Source organism: Oryzias melastigma, linkage group LG15 (assembly GCF_002922805.2).
Source record: "Oryzias melastigma strain HK-1 linkage group LG15, ASM292280v2, whole genome shotgun sequence".
Taxonomy (NCBI): Eukaryota; Metazoa; Chordata; class Actinopteri; order Beloniformes; family Adrianichthyidae; genus Oryzias; species Oryzias melastigma.
This window is the reverse complement of record NC_050526.1, coordinates 1653787-1670816: the sequence shown is the minus strand read 5'-3', so window position 1 is coordinate 1670816 and position 17030 is coordinate 1653787. Positions and strand designations below refer to the sequence as shown.

Here is a 17030-nt window from a genome sequence, read left to right as displayed (position 1 = left end):
TCTTAATTTTCATGTTTAAACAAAATATGCATTTATTATGTTATAACAAAAATGTTTCATGTTGTTCCAATAAAAATATGATATTGTTTGAACCATTAAGTTTATTGTACGATCGTGAAACGTGTTGTGTTCAGAAACCAACAAGCTCACAGTTCTGTAAAGTTAGAAAAATATCCACATATTTGGACTTCTTCTGATTAACGTTCAAATGTGAACGCAAGCATCTCGGTCATTCTTGTTGTATCACAGAGAGAGCTACAAACCATTTCAAAGGAAAATGATCACGCGAGCAGCGAGACAGATGCTAAGGGACCGTCTGCAAACTGCAAGCGTTGAGAAAAGGCTATTCTGTAAATATATCAATAATCTCTCAAAAATGAATAAATGTCTGCAATTATGTAAGCTAGGAATGAAGAATCGTCACCATATTCATGCTACATTAATATTTGGGAAAAAAGGCATTCTTTATTTGTTTTATTATTTTTCAATTAATTATTAATAGAGATAAACATAACACATAATAAAGATGCTCAATAGCTCTGAAGATATTAAAGCTGCAGTCTCCAAACTTTCTGTTGGAGACTGTAATCATGACCTTGTTGTCCTATTACAACTTTGTTTAGTTTTTAGGAAACAATTCCATTTCAAATATGAATATTTGGAGTTGCTGTCATAATCTTTGTTGTAGTAGGACAGTGAGATCGTGATTAGTCAGTACAGAAAGTTTGGTGCCTGAGATATTGAGCATTTTCTTCAAAATTTAAAATTCTCAATTTACCAAACTCTCTGATAAATGTTTCCAGTCTCTTATTGAATCCATGCCACCATGATTAAGGCAGTTCTGAAGAGTGGTATTGGTTCTACCAAAGTCCTAAGTCAGACACCATTCAAACTTTCAAATGTTCAGTAACTACTGGGTTTTCAGGGTAATTTGGAAATTAGTTTTTATTTTACATGCAAGCTGTTTTTGCTAATATAGACATGTTTCCAGTTTTTTAAGGCAAATTTGGAGTTTAGCAAACATGTTAGCATTATGCTAGCTGTTTTGGAAAAAAATTGAAGTTTTTCAAGTTCTTTAGGCAAATTTGGAGTTTAGCAAATATTTTAACAATATGCTAGGTGTTTTGGCTAATTTGGACATGTTTCCAGTTTTTTAAGGCAAATTTGGACTTTAGCCAAAATGTTAGCATTATGATAGAAGTTTTTGGAAAAATTGTCATTTTTCAAGTTCTTATTGCAAATTTGGAGTTTAGCTAATATATTAGCATTATTCTAGCCGTTTTGGCAAAAATAAAAAAAATCCAGTTTTTGGCTAAACTGGCATTTAGCAAATATTTTAAGCTTTCAGTTTCAGAATTTTCAGCTATCAGCTCTGGCATCTTTGGCAGCTACATTCAGCTTACAGCATTCACACTTGTATTATCACTGGTAATGCTATATTTCTAGTTTTTGTTTGTGGTGATGCAGAGAATTAGATACAGATTGAATTTTTCAATAAATAGGATCTGCCTGTTGTGGGCTTTGAGATCAGTCTTTTCTTTTTACAATAGCAATACACATTCATACTTTTAAGCATTATTTAGGGAGAGACAGTAGTCTCCTCTGATTTGTGTGTGCAGCAATTCTTGATTCTCATACAATACATTTTGTGCACAACTGTGCACTTGCAATTGTGTATTCACATGTAAAAAAAATACAAAATACAAAAAAAATTCAATTTCATTTTCACATGCACAACTTAAAATTGCAAAAATGTAACCCTTGTCCTAGGCTTGTTTACATTAAAAGTGGGGTCATCTGGACCCACAAGACAGAGCACTGAAATTTCTTTTTCAAGGATTTTTTTTATCTTCATTGGTGTCTGACAGACATGAAATCCTGTCCACCTTCATGATAGGAGGGATCACACATCAACGTAAGGGTGGGGTCATCTGGTTTTAAGTTGATGTAATTTTGAGTTGTGCTTGTGTAAATTATTTGTTGTATTTTCTAATTTTTGTACATTTATACAATTGCAAGTGCACACAGTTAAGCATAAATGTATTGTATGAGATACAAATGAAGAATTAGGCACACAAATCTAAAGTGACACACAGACATGCAGACACAAGTTACCAATAAAGAATTACGTACACCCAAATTGAATGTATTTTCTTTTCCTTCACACTAACTAACGCGTATGGAGTGTACCCTTGTAACAGAATACCTGGAGCTCTCCCTCCCACCAACCCCCTGGATTCTTCTTCCTGATGAGGATCAGCTGTCCCGGAGCCAGTGTCAGCTGCTCTGGCCCTGTTGCAGTGTACGGCGCGATCACCTGTGCGATCTCTGAAGAAGAAGCAGGAACATTGTGACTGACGGGCTCCCACATCTTGGTTATGGTTGACCTTTCGGCTTCTCCTGTACGCGGTCACCACAGCCAATCAACTTTCACTGATTGGCACAGGTAGTCTGGCAGAGAGTTTACACCAGCTGTCCTTCCTGACAACCCTGTGTTTTCAAGGCACCAGGAGACTCATGATTAAGCAGCAGCGTAACTTTTGCCTGAGGACCCACACTGGATTGAGCTTATACAAGCACACAAAAGTATTGGTGCCCTTTGGATACTGTAAGAAAAACTCACAATGGTCACAGAAATAACTGGAATATGACAAAAGTAACAATAAATAAAAATTCTATGAAATGTAACAAATGAAGATAAGATCATTATTTTCAACAATGCTTCAACAGAATTAATACAATAACTAAATCATGAAGGGGGCTTGGATGAAAATGATGGTACCTCTAGAAAAGCATCATAGGTTTCTATAATCAGTCATTGGGTCTATATAAAGAGCAACTGGTAGCCAGTGTGCTGTTTGGTGACATGGTGTGTACCACACTCAACATGGACCAGAGGAAGCAAAGGAAAGAGTTCTCAGGACATTAGAAAGAAAATTATAGACAAGAATGTTAAAGGAGAAGGCTATACGATCATCTCCAAGCAGCTTGATGTTCCTGTGACTAGAGTTGCACATATTATTCAGAGATCTAAGATCCATGGGACCACAGCCGACCTCCTGGGTCGAGACCGCAAGAGGAAAATTGATGACAAATCAAAGAGAAGGATAATACAAATGGTAATAAAAGAGCCGAGAAAAACCTCTAAAGAGATTAAAGATCAACTTCAAGCTCAAGGATCATCAGTGTCAGATCGCACCATCCGTCCTTGTTTGAGTGGACTTGATGGGAGATGACCAAGGGGGACACCATTGTTGAAAACAAATCCTAAAGAACCAGCCTGGAATTTGCTAAACTACAAGTTGACAGCCACAAAGCCAACAGGAGAATGTCCTATGGACAGATGAGACAAAAATTTAACTTTTTGAAAGCCAAATCAGCTCTATGTTCACAGACGGACAAATTAAGCATATCAAGAAAAGAACACTGTCCCTACTGTGAAACATGGAGGAGCTTCTGTTAGGTTGTGAGTCTACTTTGCTGCATCTGCCACATGGTTCTTCAATATGTGCAGGGTACAATGAAAACCCAAGACTGCCAAGGGATTCTGGAGGGAAATGTGCTGACCTGTGTCAGAAAGCTTGGTCTCAGTTGCATGTCAATGGTCTTACAACAGAACAATGAGCCAAAACACACCTAAAAACACCCATGAATGACTCAGAGGAAAACATTAGACTATTCTAAAGTGGACTTATGAGCCTTGACCTAAAATACTATTGAGCATCTTTGGAAGGAGCTGAAACGTTCCATCTGGAAAAGGGTTCTTCAAATCTGAGACAACTGGAGCAGTTTGCTCATGAGAAGTGGGTCAAAATACCATCAACAGATGCAGAAGTCTCATTGAAAGTTACAGGAACCGTTTGATTGCAGTGAATGCAACAACATATTAAGTTAGGAGTACCATCATTTTTGTCCAGGCCTGTCCAGGATCTTATTTTTACAAATAATTCTGTTGAAGTATGGTTGAAAAACAATGTGTGATTTTCATTGATTGAATTTCTTAACATTTTTATTTATTATTGCTTTTGTCAGATTTGAGTTATTTCTGTGACCGTTTTGAGCTTTTATTTACCAAAGGGTACTATCAATGTGGGGATAATACGCCCTGGGATGCCATCTCTGATATTCTACATGTCAGTCCTACACACAGCAAACTGACACATCCAGCTGCTCCTACATCTCTGCTTTGTATTTAAATCTCTCCACGGTTTTCATAAACATCCTGAAGGTCCCTGCTTTGGACAGTTAAACTCACCTGGCTTCTTCCCTAGACTGCCGGTCTTCCCTGCAGGTCCCAGACACTGAAGACAGAAATGGGGAAACTTTAAACTTCTGCTCCAGTCCTGACCATTAGCAAAAGGAAAGCACCCTCACCTCCATCGCAGAGTCGCGAAGTTTCACATAATTGGATGGAAAAACTCCAGTCTTCCCCCCGACCATACCCGTCCACCAATCCCCTTCCTTCCTGGTCACCACGACGATGTCTCCTTGTTGAAAACTCAGGTCCCCCTGCTCACTGCTCTCATATGTGTACATGGCCAAGTACTCTACAGAATCAGAGTTTAGTGTTACAGCAGTTCCAAATAATCTGTAAGTTTATCTGGTCTACAAAGGTTTACCTTCTCCAGTCTCTGCATGGTTCGACAGCGAGGAGGGTGAGCGCTTTTCACTGGGCGGGCTCTCTGATCTGGCAGATTCACTGAGAGAGATGAAGGAGAAACTTCATTAGTAGAGAGGAAAAGTTATATCGTCCCTGGAGAACGGCTAGACTGAGGACATGTTAAAAGAAGCACACGGAGCTTCATGAATGTGAGAACTCCAGACCACAAACATCATACAGATCCACAGCTTTAGGGTCAAATAGTCTGATCGTGGGTCAGTACAGTTTTGAAGTCTTTCTTCCTGGTCTACCAGGAGGAGTGCATGTATGTCAAACTAAACATCCAGGATGTCTGCTGAAGAGAAGTTTTAGCAGTTTCTGCACAATCAGTAACTGGATGGAGAAAAAGGCAGATATTTATCTTTTTGCGTGTTTTTGGTAATAAGACAATTACTGTTATTAGGGTGTTAGCTAAAACTACGCAAGAATGTTGATCCTATGAGATGTGAAAAGATGTGTTGTGTCAGGTTATAGCAAAATAGCTCATTTCCACCTGCAGTCCCTATGAAAGTAAGAAATGGGAAAAGAGAACAAGTAAAACCAAAAACAAGTAAATATGTTGGAATTAGAGCTGCCACAAACGATTATTTTAAAAGTCGACTAATCACCGATTATTTTTTACGATTAGTCGACTAATCGCGTCATACACAAGTGGATGTAAAACACAAATCTTAAGGATAATTATCTTTAAACTAACTAAAAACTAGATATATTCACATTACCATTATTGTAGATAGAATGTAAGCTGAATTTGGTTGCAAAAGATGCTGGTGACGATGGCTAAAGATGCTGATAGCCTGCTGAAATATTAGTTAAAGGCCAAATTAGCCTAAAAAGAACCTAGGTTAGCCAAAACAGCTAGCATGTATCTGAAATACTAGCTAAACTCCAAAATGGCCTGAATAAAAAACAACAAAAAAGCTTAAGTTAGCCAAAACAGCTAGCATGTAGCTGATAAAACAAAATAGCCAAAAAAAACAAAAAAGCCCGAATTAGACAAAACAGCTAACATGTAGCTTAAATATTAGCTAAATTCCAAAATATCCTAAACACTAAAACAAGACGAAGTTAGATAAAAAAGCTAGCATGTAGCTAAACACAAAAATAGCCTAAAAACCGAAAAAAGCTTGAATTAGCCAAAACAGCAAACATGTTGCTTAAATATTAGCTAAATTGCGAAACAGCCTAAAACATCTTAAAAAAGCCTGTTAGCAAAAACAGCTAGCATGTAGCTAAAATTAAAACTCCAAAATAGCCTAAAAAACTTAATAAATGCCAAAATAGTCCAAGAAGCTAGCAGAATATCATAATAACTTTCAATTTTACTAAATTCTGACTCCATATAATATAAAATAACGACTAATCGACTATTAAATTAGTCATCGACTATTTTAATAGTCGATTAGTCGTCGATTAGTCGACTAATCGTGGCAGCCCTAGTTGGAATTCAACAGAGTAATGAGCACAACAAAAAGAAATACATAAAACAGATCAGTAGAAACAGAGAGAAGAGCACCAGATAAAGACAATGCATAACAGCATGTTTTCTTATTTCCATCACAACCATATAAATACCACAACCACACCTGGTAATGAACACATAAATACACACAATATCTCTTACTTAAGTAATGTGGGCAAGCTTGCTCACTGAATAACCAGTGGTTTGAAAAGCATCAAAATATGTGGGAATTCTGTCCCAGAAGGAAAGGCCAAATGGGCCCCAAGCGGGTCAAAAGTGGGCAGAAAATGTGGGTTTATCCAGTTTCCACGGTGGCCCGACCGGTGTTTACCCACTTTGACTTAAAGCTGCTGTCCCTGGCTAGTAGAGCTGACCACAAGGTAGAAGTGTGTTTAACCATTGTGCTCTCTTATGGGGTCCAGATGACCCCACCCTTACATTGATGTGTGATCCCTCCCATGGTAAAGGTGGACATGATTTTGTGTCTGCCACAGACACCAGTGAAGAAGTTTACCGTGCCGTCTTGTGGGGTCCAGATGACCCCACTTTTAATGTAAACATGCCTCGGATAGCATAAGGGATCCCGTCTAGATCAAGGTGGAGTGGTTGGAGCTGTCCTCCTCAATTTACCAAAGGTCTTTGACACAGTAAACCATGAAAAGTGGGTCATCTGGACCCACAAGACAGCGCACTAAGATTTTTTTCCCAAGGATTTTATCTTCACTGGTGTCTGAGGCAGACATAAAATCCTGTCCACATTTGTCATGGGAGGGATCACACATCAATGTAAGGATGGGGTCATCTGGACCCCATCCTTAAGAAAGCAAGCACTAGGCTGTTTCAGTAGAATGTTTCCTTCTGAAATCAAACTGCACTGGATGTAAAAGGGACTTAAAGTTCAGATGTGCAGTTAGTTGTTCTACTGCAAACCTTCCCATGAGATGGCTGGGAGGATACGGATTGGGTGATGTTTACTCTGAAAATGACCTGGACCCACTACTGTGTTTATGCGCGATACACTGAACTGCGGGACCCACCTAGGGTTTTTGCTGCGTGCCACCGCACTCACAGGAGGTGCTACATTAGTAGAGATGAGCTTTACATAACTTTTGGGAAACCAGCCTCTCTGCCCGCTCTGGAGTTCTCCGAGCCACCACATGTCCTGCTGCTCCAGCACCGTGATGACCTGCATGCAGGACAGCAGAACAATGTCACACTGAAGCAGCAGCACAGCGGGAGGGTCTCCAGATCTTCAGCCCTACCTCATTCTTGTTGAAGTTCAGGTGGTTGTCCTTCTTGGCTCTCCAGGGATACAAAGCCTGAGCTTGAAGACCTTCCACTTTCTCCCCCTAACAGCAGAAACACATGAATCTGTGTCCATTTGGAAAGACTCTAGAGTTTTCTTTGGGTACCTGTCCCAGCACAGGAGAGGGAGAGGAGCCGGTTGTCATGGTGGCAGGAGTGAAGGCGGAGCGTTGTCGCAGCTGCGCTGAAGGAACACTCAAAGAGGGGTTCTGATTGGCTGAAGAGGTTGGCCACGCATCCCATCCCTCAGAGTCTGATTGACTGGCCGTGTTTGGGGGCCAACTTTTAGCACAAGTGCACAGATGAGTAAGGAATACACACACCTGGACATCTGGCATAAGGTCAGCTTCCTCAACTTACTTTGTGCTGAAGTCAGCCCAGTTACTGTTGACAGAGGATGTAGATGATGAGCCATGTCCAGAGGCAGGAGGAGGCGTGGTTATTGGCTGTTGGGATTCAGAGGAAGTGGTGGATCGCAAGCTGATGGGAACATCACTCTCAGGGATCCGTTCTGCATAATTGGCTGGAAACCACCCAGTGCGACCTCTGAGCTCGCCGCCCAACCAACCAGGCTCTCCGGTCTGGGACTCATCCACCTGTGGGGCCAGAATAGAGCTAAGACAAACTGCACTCAAACTGTTCAGAGCTGTAGGGCCGTCTGCATCAGGGGTTAACTCTCCTTATGGAAAGGTCGGCTATTTTGAACATTAACAGCCAACTTAGTTTTGACACTAGGAGAGGCTAACCCACAAAAACATTAACACGACAACATTCAGATGAAGTGTTTTGGACTTTACAGTCAATGCTAAGAAATTTACTTGACATTTCCTTACTAATAACTACATTTTAGAATTCATTCATTCAGTAAATGGGTCAAAAAGCCGACTCTCATTCTAGATTGAAGAGGCCATACCATGAAAATTCTACTTTTTAAGGTTTTAAGTGTATTCTTACTGTTCATTCATCTCTATAACAAACCTCAAAATGGTATTTTGATCCGTTCATACATTTAAGAGTAATCCTCTAAAAACTCTCAGCAGCAGCCCCTCCCATACCCACAAAAATGAGCGGGTCGTATCATGCGGACGTCAGCACAATGTGAACCCCCCCTTCCAGGAAGAGTATGTGCTGCAAGCTCCGCCCCCAGACGACAACAAACACACACCCACTTGTAGCTCATCTTGTATGTAATCTGCAGAGAAAACAACGGATCATCAGACAATGTCTTTGAAGTGTTGAAAAATGTTTTTTTTGGCTGTGAGAGGTTTAGGTGTTTGTTTAAACTTTCAAAAGCAGAGCCAGCACATCAGAAGTGTTTGAATTTTATCTTCAATAGCACGACAGACCCGCCAGCAGCTCTTTGTGAGCTCCACTTCACAGATGACAGTTTGATAACCTCAGCATGTATCAAAGAGGATTGACCAAGAGACTAAATCTCAGAGCCGGCGGCATTCCTACAATCAAACCGCATGAAGAGTCCAGACCTGTAAGGTAATCATGCAGTATACCGTTAGCATATAACGCACCAGCTAACGCTACAACTTCAACACACGTTGCGCATCGCGTATAGACCAGGGGTGTCAAAATCCAAAACACACCTTAGGTCGCGGGCCGAACAGGATAAACATTTATTGAAGACTCTAAAACTTAAGTTTTAAAACTTTAAAACCATAACTTTTTAATACAATTATGAACTAGATATACAGCATTACCTGTGATAATGCTAGTGTGAGTGCTGTAAGCTGAATTTGAACTAAGTATGCTAGTGCTGATAGCTGAAGATGCTGAAGTTGATAGATGAAATCACTGAAGATGATAGCCCGCTACAATATTTGCTAAATGCCAAATTAGCCTAAAAAAAAACAAACAAAAAAAAAACTTAGGTTAGCCAAAACAGGCTATGGGCAGGTAAAGGATGACGTCGAGAAATGGGTGTGACCGGCAAGGAGCGAAAGGCGGAGCCTCAGAGATGGAGTCGTTTTACTTCTAGGTATTAAAACACTCCACAAAAATGACTCATATTTCATAAATAATTTGTTTTTTAGTGTTCCAAAGGTAATATTTGATCATAAATGGATATAGTTTACTCTGAAAGGCTGAAGAAAAACATGGTATGACCCCTTTAAAGTAAAAGCTGTCTAAGCTGCAGGAGATGGAAAGGAGAGTTGGAATAACCATGCATGAACAACTCATTTTCTATTGTTTTAAAATGACAGGCAGCCCCTTTGGAATTCTGTGCCTCTGTTACTAAAAACAAAATTATTTTTTAGATTTTTCTGTTCTTTCAGAAATCAGAGGTAACAAACTCTTTTGATTTTGTGCAAAAAATCAAACATTCATTTAGTGCAAAAAATTGTTTTAATAGTCGATTAATCCCCGATTATTTTTCAGATTAGCCGACTAATCAGGTCATGCACAAAGTGGATGTAAAGCACACATCTTAACCATCATGAGCTTTATACTAAAGATAAACACAATGAAGATGATAGTTTATTAAACTTTTAATAAATTGTGCAGCCTCTGTCCTTCAGTAGTTTCTGGTATTAAAACGAGATTAAATCTAATGAGGTCGACATCTGAAAGAAGGAACTATTTTTCACTAAAGATAGTTTTAGTCTCACTAATTCAAATGAAATAGTGATTTTTTTGGTGATGAACCCTCACAACTTTGTTCAACTTTGCTACACTCTGACTCTGTATATTATAAAGTAACGACTAATCAACTATTAAATTAGTCGTCAGTCATTTTAATAGCCGATTAGTCGACTACTCGTGGCAGCCCTACGTTCATTTATAAATGAATGGACATGGAGTGGACATAAACCAACAACAGCAGGTGATTTATGGTAGGTGGGGAACAAAACTGCACTGAAGGGGGCAACGACTTACCCATTCCCCCTTCACCTTCAGAGGCGGAGCAGAGGAGAGAGCAGACGGTTAGTGCATAATAAAGCTAATGTATTCTTGTCATTTTCTTCAAATTCTCTTTTGCATCTTCTTAAAAGTTTCTGTCATCAACATGATTACTAAATCTGAACTCACAGAAGGAGTGACAAGCACTCAGTTTGTGTGTTTGTCAATGTTTGATGCATTGAAACGTGTCGTAAAAACACAAGCCGAGTAAAATGTGATACTTTTGTTTACCCTTTGGGCAATTATATCTCTGTTTCTCCATCTGGCGGGAGAAAACATTCAATTGTAAATGAATCCTGAAATCCACCGTAATGACGACATTTTTTGCAAAAAGCTTACTCTCAAAGTAACATCTTGTTACGAAATGGAAATGATAATATATCCTTTATAGAAACTAAAGTGCTTTTATCTGTATTGCTTTCCTGTTCTCAAATGGACAACTCGAGCAGAAATCAAAGCAAGCACTGAATTATAGTGAAGTTTCAGCTCACAATTGTAAAAAAGAACTATAAAACAGGGATTTACTGAAACATTGTATGAACATACTAAAGAAAGAAGCCTACTTTCTCCTGACAAAGAGTTCTGTTTTGTAAACGTTGACTGCCCCTGCTCTTCTGTAAGTGTTCGATGAATGAAGCTTCATTTTGTTGAACACCCCCCCCGCAGCAGTTAAAGTAAAGGCAAAGTTACGCACCATGATAAGGTCTCCAGGCACAATGCTGATCTCGTCATGGCTGCGGGCGTCGAATGGGTACAGCGCCCGGTAATACACCACTTTCAGCTGCTGCTCGCCGCCAGCAACAACCGTGTTGTTCTCAAAGAGGCCAGGAGCCTGCGTCTTCTCCACTGAAACATAGCAGAAACATCCAGACCCCGCCTCATCAGTCACACCCACACATGCTGCTTCCAGCTCTGATGAGGAGCTTTGACTGTTTTCCTGGAGGATGAGTGAAAGCTGCCGAGTTGTTTCTCGTCTTAAATGAAAACCTTTCTCAATCAGAACAGTTTCTCTGCACAGGTCTGATAGTTTTAAACCCCTAAAGCTGAAGGAGAGGTTCCTCTTCAAATTGGACATTTTTTAAATAAATTGCACATAGAAACTGCTTCTTTTTTATTGATTTAGTGATGTTATAACTATGTATGTAGTAGATATGGAAGTTGATCTTTTTATTTGTGAAATCTGATAAACATTCTCACTCTGAGATTTTTGTGCTTTTAGTGTTCCCAACATTTTTGGTTTGAAAAAAGCTTTTAAGAGACTCCAGATCGTTATTCTGGTTTGATCAATTTTACAATTTTTGAAAAATGAAGCAGATTTATGGTCATTACAAAAGAGATTCATTGAAAACTACTGAAGCTGAAAAAGTGTTGGCTAGAAAGAAACATGCAGACTTTAAAGGGGCCATACCATGATTTTCTTAAGCCTTTCAGAGTAAACTATATCCATATATATGAACATATATTACCCTTGGAACACTAAAAAACATTATTTATGAAATGTTATTTTTCGTGAGTTTTTTACTACCCGGAAGTAAAACAACTCGATTCCTGAGGCTCCGCCTGCCGCTGCCGCCCATTTCATGACATCATCCAAGAGCTTTTCTGTCTTAGTTTCCCCCACAAAAATAAACAGTATCCAGATTTTTTCAAAGATGGATGCATATACCATATATGTGCCTTTAGTAAACCCAGCCATCACTACACTGCTTCACAACACAAATACACTCGACGCCTGCACGACTGTGCCTGACCGAGGTGGGGGGTGGGGGGTGTCTTAAAGGAGCCCCGCGTCTAAAGTAACAAACACCTATTTGAGCTGGAATTTATTGAAGACAGGACACAACTGGAAGATATACAGTATTGTTCATCTAAAGTTTTTTGCTGATCACCGCTAGCTCTGTGGAGAAGTTGGGTGTTGGTGTTAGACTGGGGACAGTGCTGGTGGAGCAGACTCTTCCAGGAGGGGGCAGTTCTCAACTTGTGATGTAAGCATGTGAGAACCCGCATGTTTTCGTGGGTATGGGAGGGGCTGCTGTTGAGAGCGATGGTTTTTAGAGGATTACTCAACGAATTGAAATACTGCTTTGGGGTTCTTTATAGTGAGGAATGAACAGTATAATACACTTAAAAGCTCACAAAGTTGGTTTTCATGGTATGGTCCCTTTAAAAACTCAGGTGACATCCCATCTGTCCCCATTTCTGAGACAACTTATGTCTTTGTCAATGGTTCTCAGCCATACAGGAGACTGTATGACTTGGACTTGAAATCCCTTTAGATGGTTCTGATAGAACCATTGCCTCTGGTGGGAGGTTGGCGCCAGTGTTCGGCAGTGGAGCCACCACCAGTGTGTGAATGTGTGTGTGAATGTGTATGTGAATGGGTGAATGGGTCTGTGACTGTGAAGCACTTTGGGCCCTCGAAGGAGGGTAGAAAGCGCTATACAAGTATACGCCATTTACCATCCCACAAACAACAGATACATACTTTGCACACTACACACACCTGCAGAGGCCCATGGGTCTGCTGGCTGACTGAACAGTTTGTTGAGTTTATCATGAATTTCCCTCTTCTCCTGGCTTTCATCCTCCTTCTCTTCCAGGGTTGCTGCTCCCTTCCTGCCCCCAGCCTCCCCCTCCATGCCCCTCCTCTTTCGTTCCTCCTCTTCCTTTGTGACTCTGTTTAACCAGGCATGTGAGGCAGAAGTGGGGCTGGGAGCTTCGGGGGCAGCGATTCCCATGTCCTCCCTCCAGCAGACAGCATCCTCTGAGGTGGACCTGCAGGAGGAGAGGTTCTGATGTCAGAAAGGCTCCTTTCCTGGGATCAAATGTTTGAACCAAATCAATATAAAACATAAAACAATATTTTCTAACCTCTGCAGGGAGTAAAGTTTACACAAATGCTCTCAATCAAAATAAAACACAACTATGATAAAACAACAACTACGGTGTTCCCCTGCGAGTTTCTTTATTAGTATTTGTAGCGTGAATCGCGTTCGATGTGAATGCACCTTTACAGGTGCTTCATTTTTACCTGCTGTCTTGCAGCTCGGCAGACATCCTCTCACTCGGTGTGTGCACATGAGAGCACGTTTGCGTCTGAATGTGTGCGTCCCCTTCAAGATCCTTTTGCTTCTGCCTCTGCTGCCGACTGTGGATTTCCCTCAGCTCCTGAGAAACATTGAGATACAAGAAGATGCAGTAATGAGGAGGAAGTGGAAACAGAAGGTATGGTTGCTACGAGTTACCACTAATGCTAAGGTGAACTGCCACAGTGAAACCTCCAAATGTGGCCGGACGGCCACTGCCTGATGTGAAGAAATTCTCCAGTCGCTTCTCAATTCTCAACTTTTTCTTAAAACCTCGATAATCGGGTATCATCAGCCCTTTGCTGATTTTTCTGAAAAATTGGCGTTTAGGTGGCGGCGTGGTGGCATTTTGGCATATGTAGTGTAAGAGCAAACATAACACCAGCAGCAGGAGGAGTGCGGTATTCAGGTGATAAGGCAAGTCCTCTCCCTCCCAATGCAGCTCCTGCAGCACAGGAACTGAGAAGATCCTGTATAGAGTGCAACCTGTCTCCATTTGGGGCTGGACATCCTCAAATGTGTAGTTCCCATTCAGGTGGTGCCTTCAGCCACTGTTTAGGAATGGAGTGGCTCTGAGTTTACTTACATCGTTCGGATGGATTGTTGTGGTGGGCACAGAGTTTAGGAGCTATGTTTTGGAATGGGGTTCAGAAGCTACGTATAGGAGATGAGCTAACAAGCTCCACTGTGATACTGCCTTTCTGTGCTGAGTGTTGGAGCTGCGTTGTGGTGATGAATCAGACAGATTCACAAAGTTTATATCCTCCCCTCGGCCCCTCTAACTGTTGTCGTCTTCTCAGTTCAGGGGGCTTGTTTCTGGTCTGTTACACAATTGCGGATCCATACACACACTCCTCAGCAGGGAAAAGGGCTCTGGCAGTAGAAAGTAGGGGTGCCAACATATCGATATTGCGATATATCACGACATTTAGTCCTGTGATTGATTCTCGATGGGTTTTCACCAAGTATCGATCTTTTTTTTCTTTTAAGAGGCTGTAAAACGTTATATTCGTCTTCCTTTGGTAAGACGTTCCTTCAGAGGTAGATAGGGGGTGAACGTTGCACCAATGTGTCTGGCAGCTACTTGAATTATTTAGTTTTTTTCTGTTGTTTGCAACAATTCTGCACTAAGTAGTGGCACTGCTGTTCATGTTTACTATTGTCAACATTAAATTTTACAAATTTATTTGGTGTCAATGCTTGCCAAAGACATTATTACTGATTTGCACAAAAATGTCTATTATTTGTTGCACAAAATTAGACACAAGTTGTTTATTATGGTTGTGTTCAAGCTAAAAACAAAAAGGAATATATTTTCCCCAAAATATGTGTTCTTCTATATAATGTGAGTTATTAGAGATTATTTTTACCAATTATAGCAGTATCACGATATCACTGATATTGTGAGCCATGTATTGCATTGTATCGTGAGGTACTCAGCGATTCCCAGCACTAGAAGGAGCATGGTTTGCAGGAGAGGTAGGAAAGGAAAAAAAAAAAAAGAATAAGTCAGAGGGGTTTCAGGGGCTGATGGTTAGAGGGACCAGTTCTGTGTACCATGACAACCACATGTACCATTGAAAAACATCACACTCAGTTACTATGACAGCACATGGCAGTGTTTTTCAGCAGATACTTATTCAGAAATGAGACCAACCAACCAAGTCATAAACACGCATGTTACTTCAGCAGACCACACTGTCTGCATGCATGCCTGAAACATGGCTGGGGTTACCTTCATGTCATAGGAGCACAGTAATCTCAAAAGACCAAAAAGTAAGTAAGTGTAATCCTGAATTACAGTGTTAGCCAGAACTGAGCAACTGGATAAGTAGAAAAGAAACAGCAGGTCAGCATTACAAGAGAGGGGGTGCAAAAAGACGAGGATAAAGAGAGAAACCTCTGAGGGGTGGAGCTAATACACAGCAAAAATGATAGAAAGGGAGGACTGGGCCTTTATAGCATGTCCCAGCCTAGCCAGACACCCGGCTGACACACAGTCCTGCAGCTGTCCCTACTCCTGTTGCTGAAACTTTCACAACATGCACACAAACAAACACTGTTAGTGCACTGCACCTGCACAGGTTTATGATAAAGCTCCAGACATGTATTTCTCTGGATCAGATGTTCAATCCATTCCAACACTGAAGACAAGCAGCTTCTTAGAGTTGCAGGCTTCCCACGTCTGAATAAGATTTTAGAAGGATCTGTGCTCAGTCTCAACTTACAACAAAAACATCACACAGACAGTTGCTGAGCTTCCCTGCAGGTTCACTCACAGCAGCAAAGCTTGGGTTAAAGAGCTTTAAAAACTAAACTAACTGATTAAAGTCCCACTCCAACTATATTTTCATCAATTGCAAAATAGCTCCTTGTGGTCTTTTAATTATGATTGTTGTTTTTAAGCAAAAATCAGTAAACCTGTGTCGTTTTTTAAGACACATTTTCTGCAGAGTGGAAGGATATGAAATGATTTTTGTGCCACCACATTGCAAGCAAAATGTAAAGTCCTCAGAATAAAAATTATTCATTTGAAAATGAAAATACAAAATATTTGCTTTCAAAATCTTTTTTTTTTGCTTTCAAAAAATATTTCTGAGTTTGCAAACTTTTATTTTTGCTTTCAAGAAACATTTTTGCATTTGCAGCACAAAAGTTTTCAGATGCGTAGTGTCTCATCTCGATTTTGCCAACTTTTGACTTTACGTTCAAAATGTTCTCTCAGCGTTACATTTGAGCTGCTGATTGGTTTAAATTCTATCCAATCAGGTGTCTCTGCCTCGCATTGCCGTGCTTGAGGACCAAGGGGGACTTTGGACTCTTTATTGGTGCTGTTTGGTCGGAATTCTAAAGTCCTCAACCATTCTGGCCCGTTTCTTTTTGAACAGAACTCAGAAGGAGCAACAAAGCAACACAAATACAACAGGGTTCTGTATCAAAATATTTTTTCTGTTTCATTTTCAAAAATATTTTTTGAAAGCAGAAAATTTTTTTGAAAGCAAATATGTATTTTCATTTGCAAATTAGGAAGTTTGATTCTCAACACTTTACATTTGGTTTTCAATTTAGAACATTTTGATCTCAAATCTGTAACTTTTGCTTGCAATGTGGTGGCACAAAAATCACTTCATAGAAGGAGCTCATCTGAAGTTCGCCTCTGAGTTGTGGGCTGGACTGATGACATGAAAGTAACTACGTTGATATCCCATCATCCCTTTATTGACACTTTTTTCTGCTAGCTTACACCTCCTCACAACTCCAACCCAACATCAGAATGGTAAGCAATATTGGAACTATCCAGTGTACAGTGATGATCCAGATTCCAGCTCAGACGAGGAAAACCAAAACATCATTACATCTCTTTGTCTGCAAGTGGATGCATCACAATTGGAGCGGAGCAGGTAGGCTTATGAGAAAATTAAACAAGAACAAAAACACAAATTTTATTGGAGTGGGTCTTTAACTCCAGTAAAAAACGTAAACTCTCAAGCTCGATGGGTGGTGGAGGACAGTGATTTGGACTCATAATAAAAATAAAAACTACTGTCAGCTGTTTCTGCAGGAAGTCCAGCCCCAGATGCAGTACCACCCCCATCCAGCCGTG

At 40.4% G+C, this 17030-nt stretch overlaps 1 protein-coding gene across 3 annotated transcripts in view; it reads right to left on the bottom strand.

Annotated features, from left to right (window-relative positions):
- itsn1 (intersectin 1 (SH3 domain protein)) overlaps positions 1 to 17030 on the bottom strand; it is a 63309-nt gene that overhangs the window by 19305 nt on the left and 26974 nt on the right. For 2 of the 3 annotated variants that reach the window (XM_024261375.2, XM_036215678.1), the window contains exons 18-29: positions 13372 to 13508; positions 12844 to 13115; positions 11035 to 11186; positions 10317 to 10331; positions 7788 to 8023; positions 7535 to 7709; positions 7385 to 7471; positions 7160 to 7308; positions 4620 to 4699; positions 4375 to 4547; positions 4256 to 4301; positions 2207 to 2328 (exon numbers count right to left, since the gene is read on the bottom strand). In XM_024261375.2, coding sequence (XP_024117143.1) covers positions 2207 to 2328; positions 4256 to 4301; positions 4375 to 4547; positions 4620 to 4699; positions 7160 to 7308; positions 7385 to 7471; positions 7535 to 7709; positions 7788 to 8023; positions 10317 to 10331; positions 11035 to 11186; positions 12844 to 13115; positions 13372 to 13508 — 1644 coding nt within the window. The remainder of the gene's footprint in view (positions 1 to 2206; positions 2329 to 4255; positions 4302 to 4374; positions 4548 to 4619; positions 4700 to 7159; positions 7309 to 7384; positions 7472 to 7534; positions 7710 to 7787; positions 8024 to 10316; positions 10332 to 11034; positions 11187 to 12843; positions 13116 to 13371; positions 13509 to 17030) is intronic. The other variant, XM_024261376.2, reaches the window with a different exon arrangement.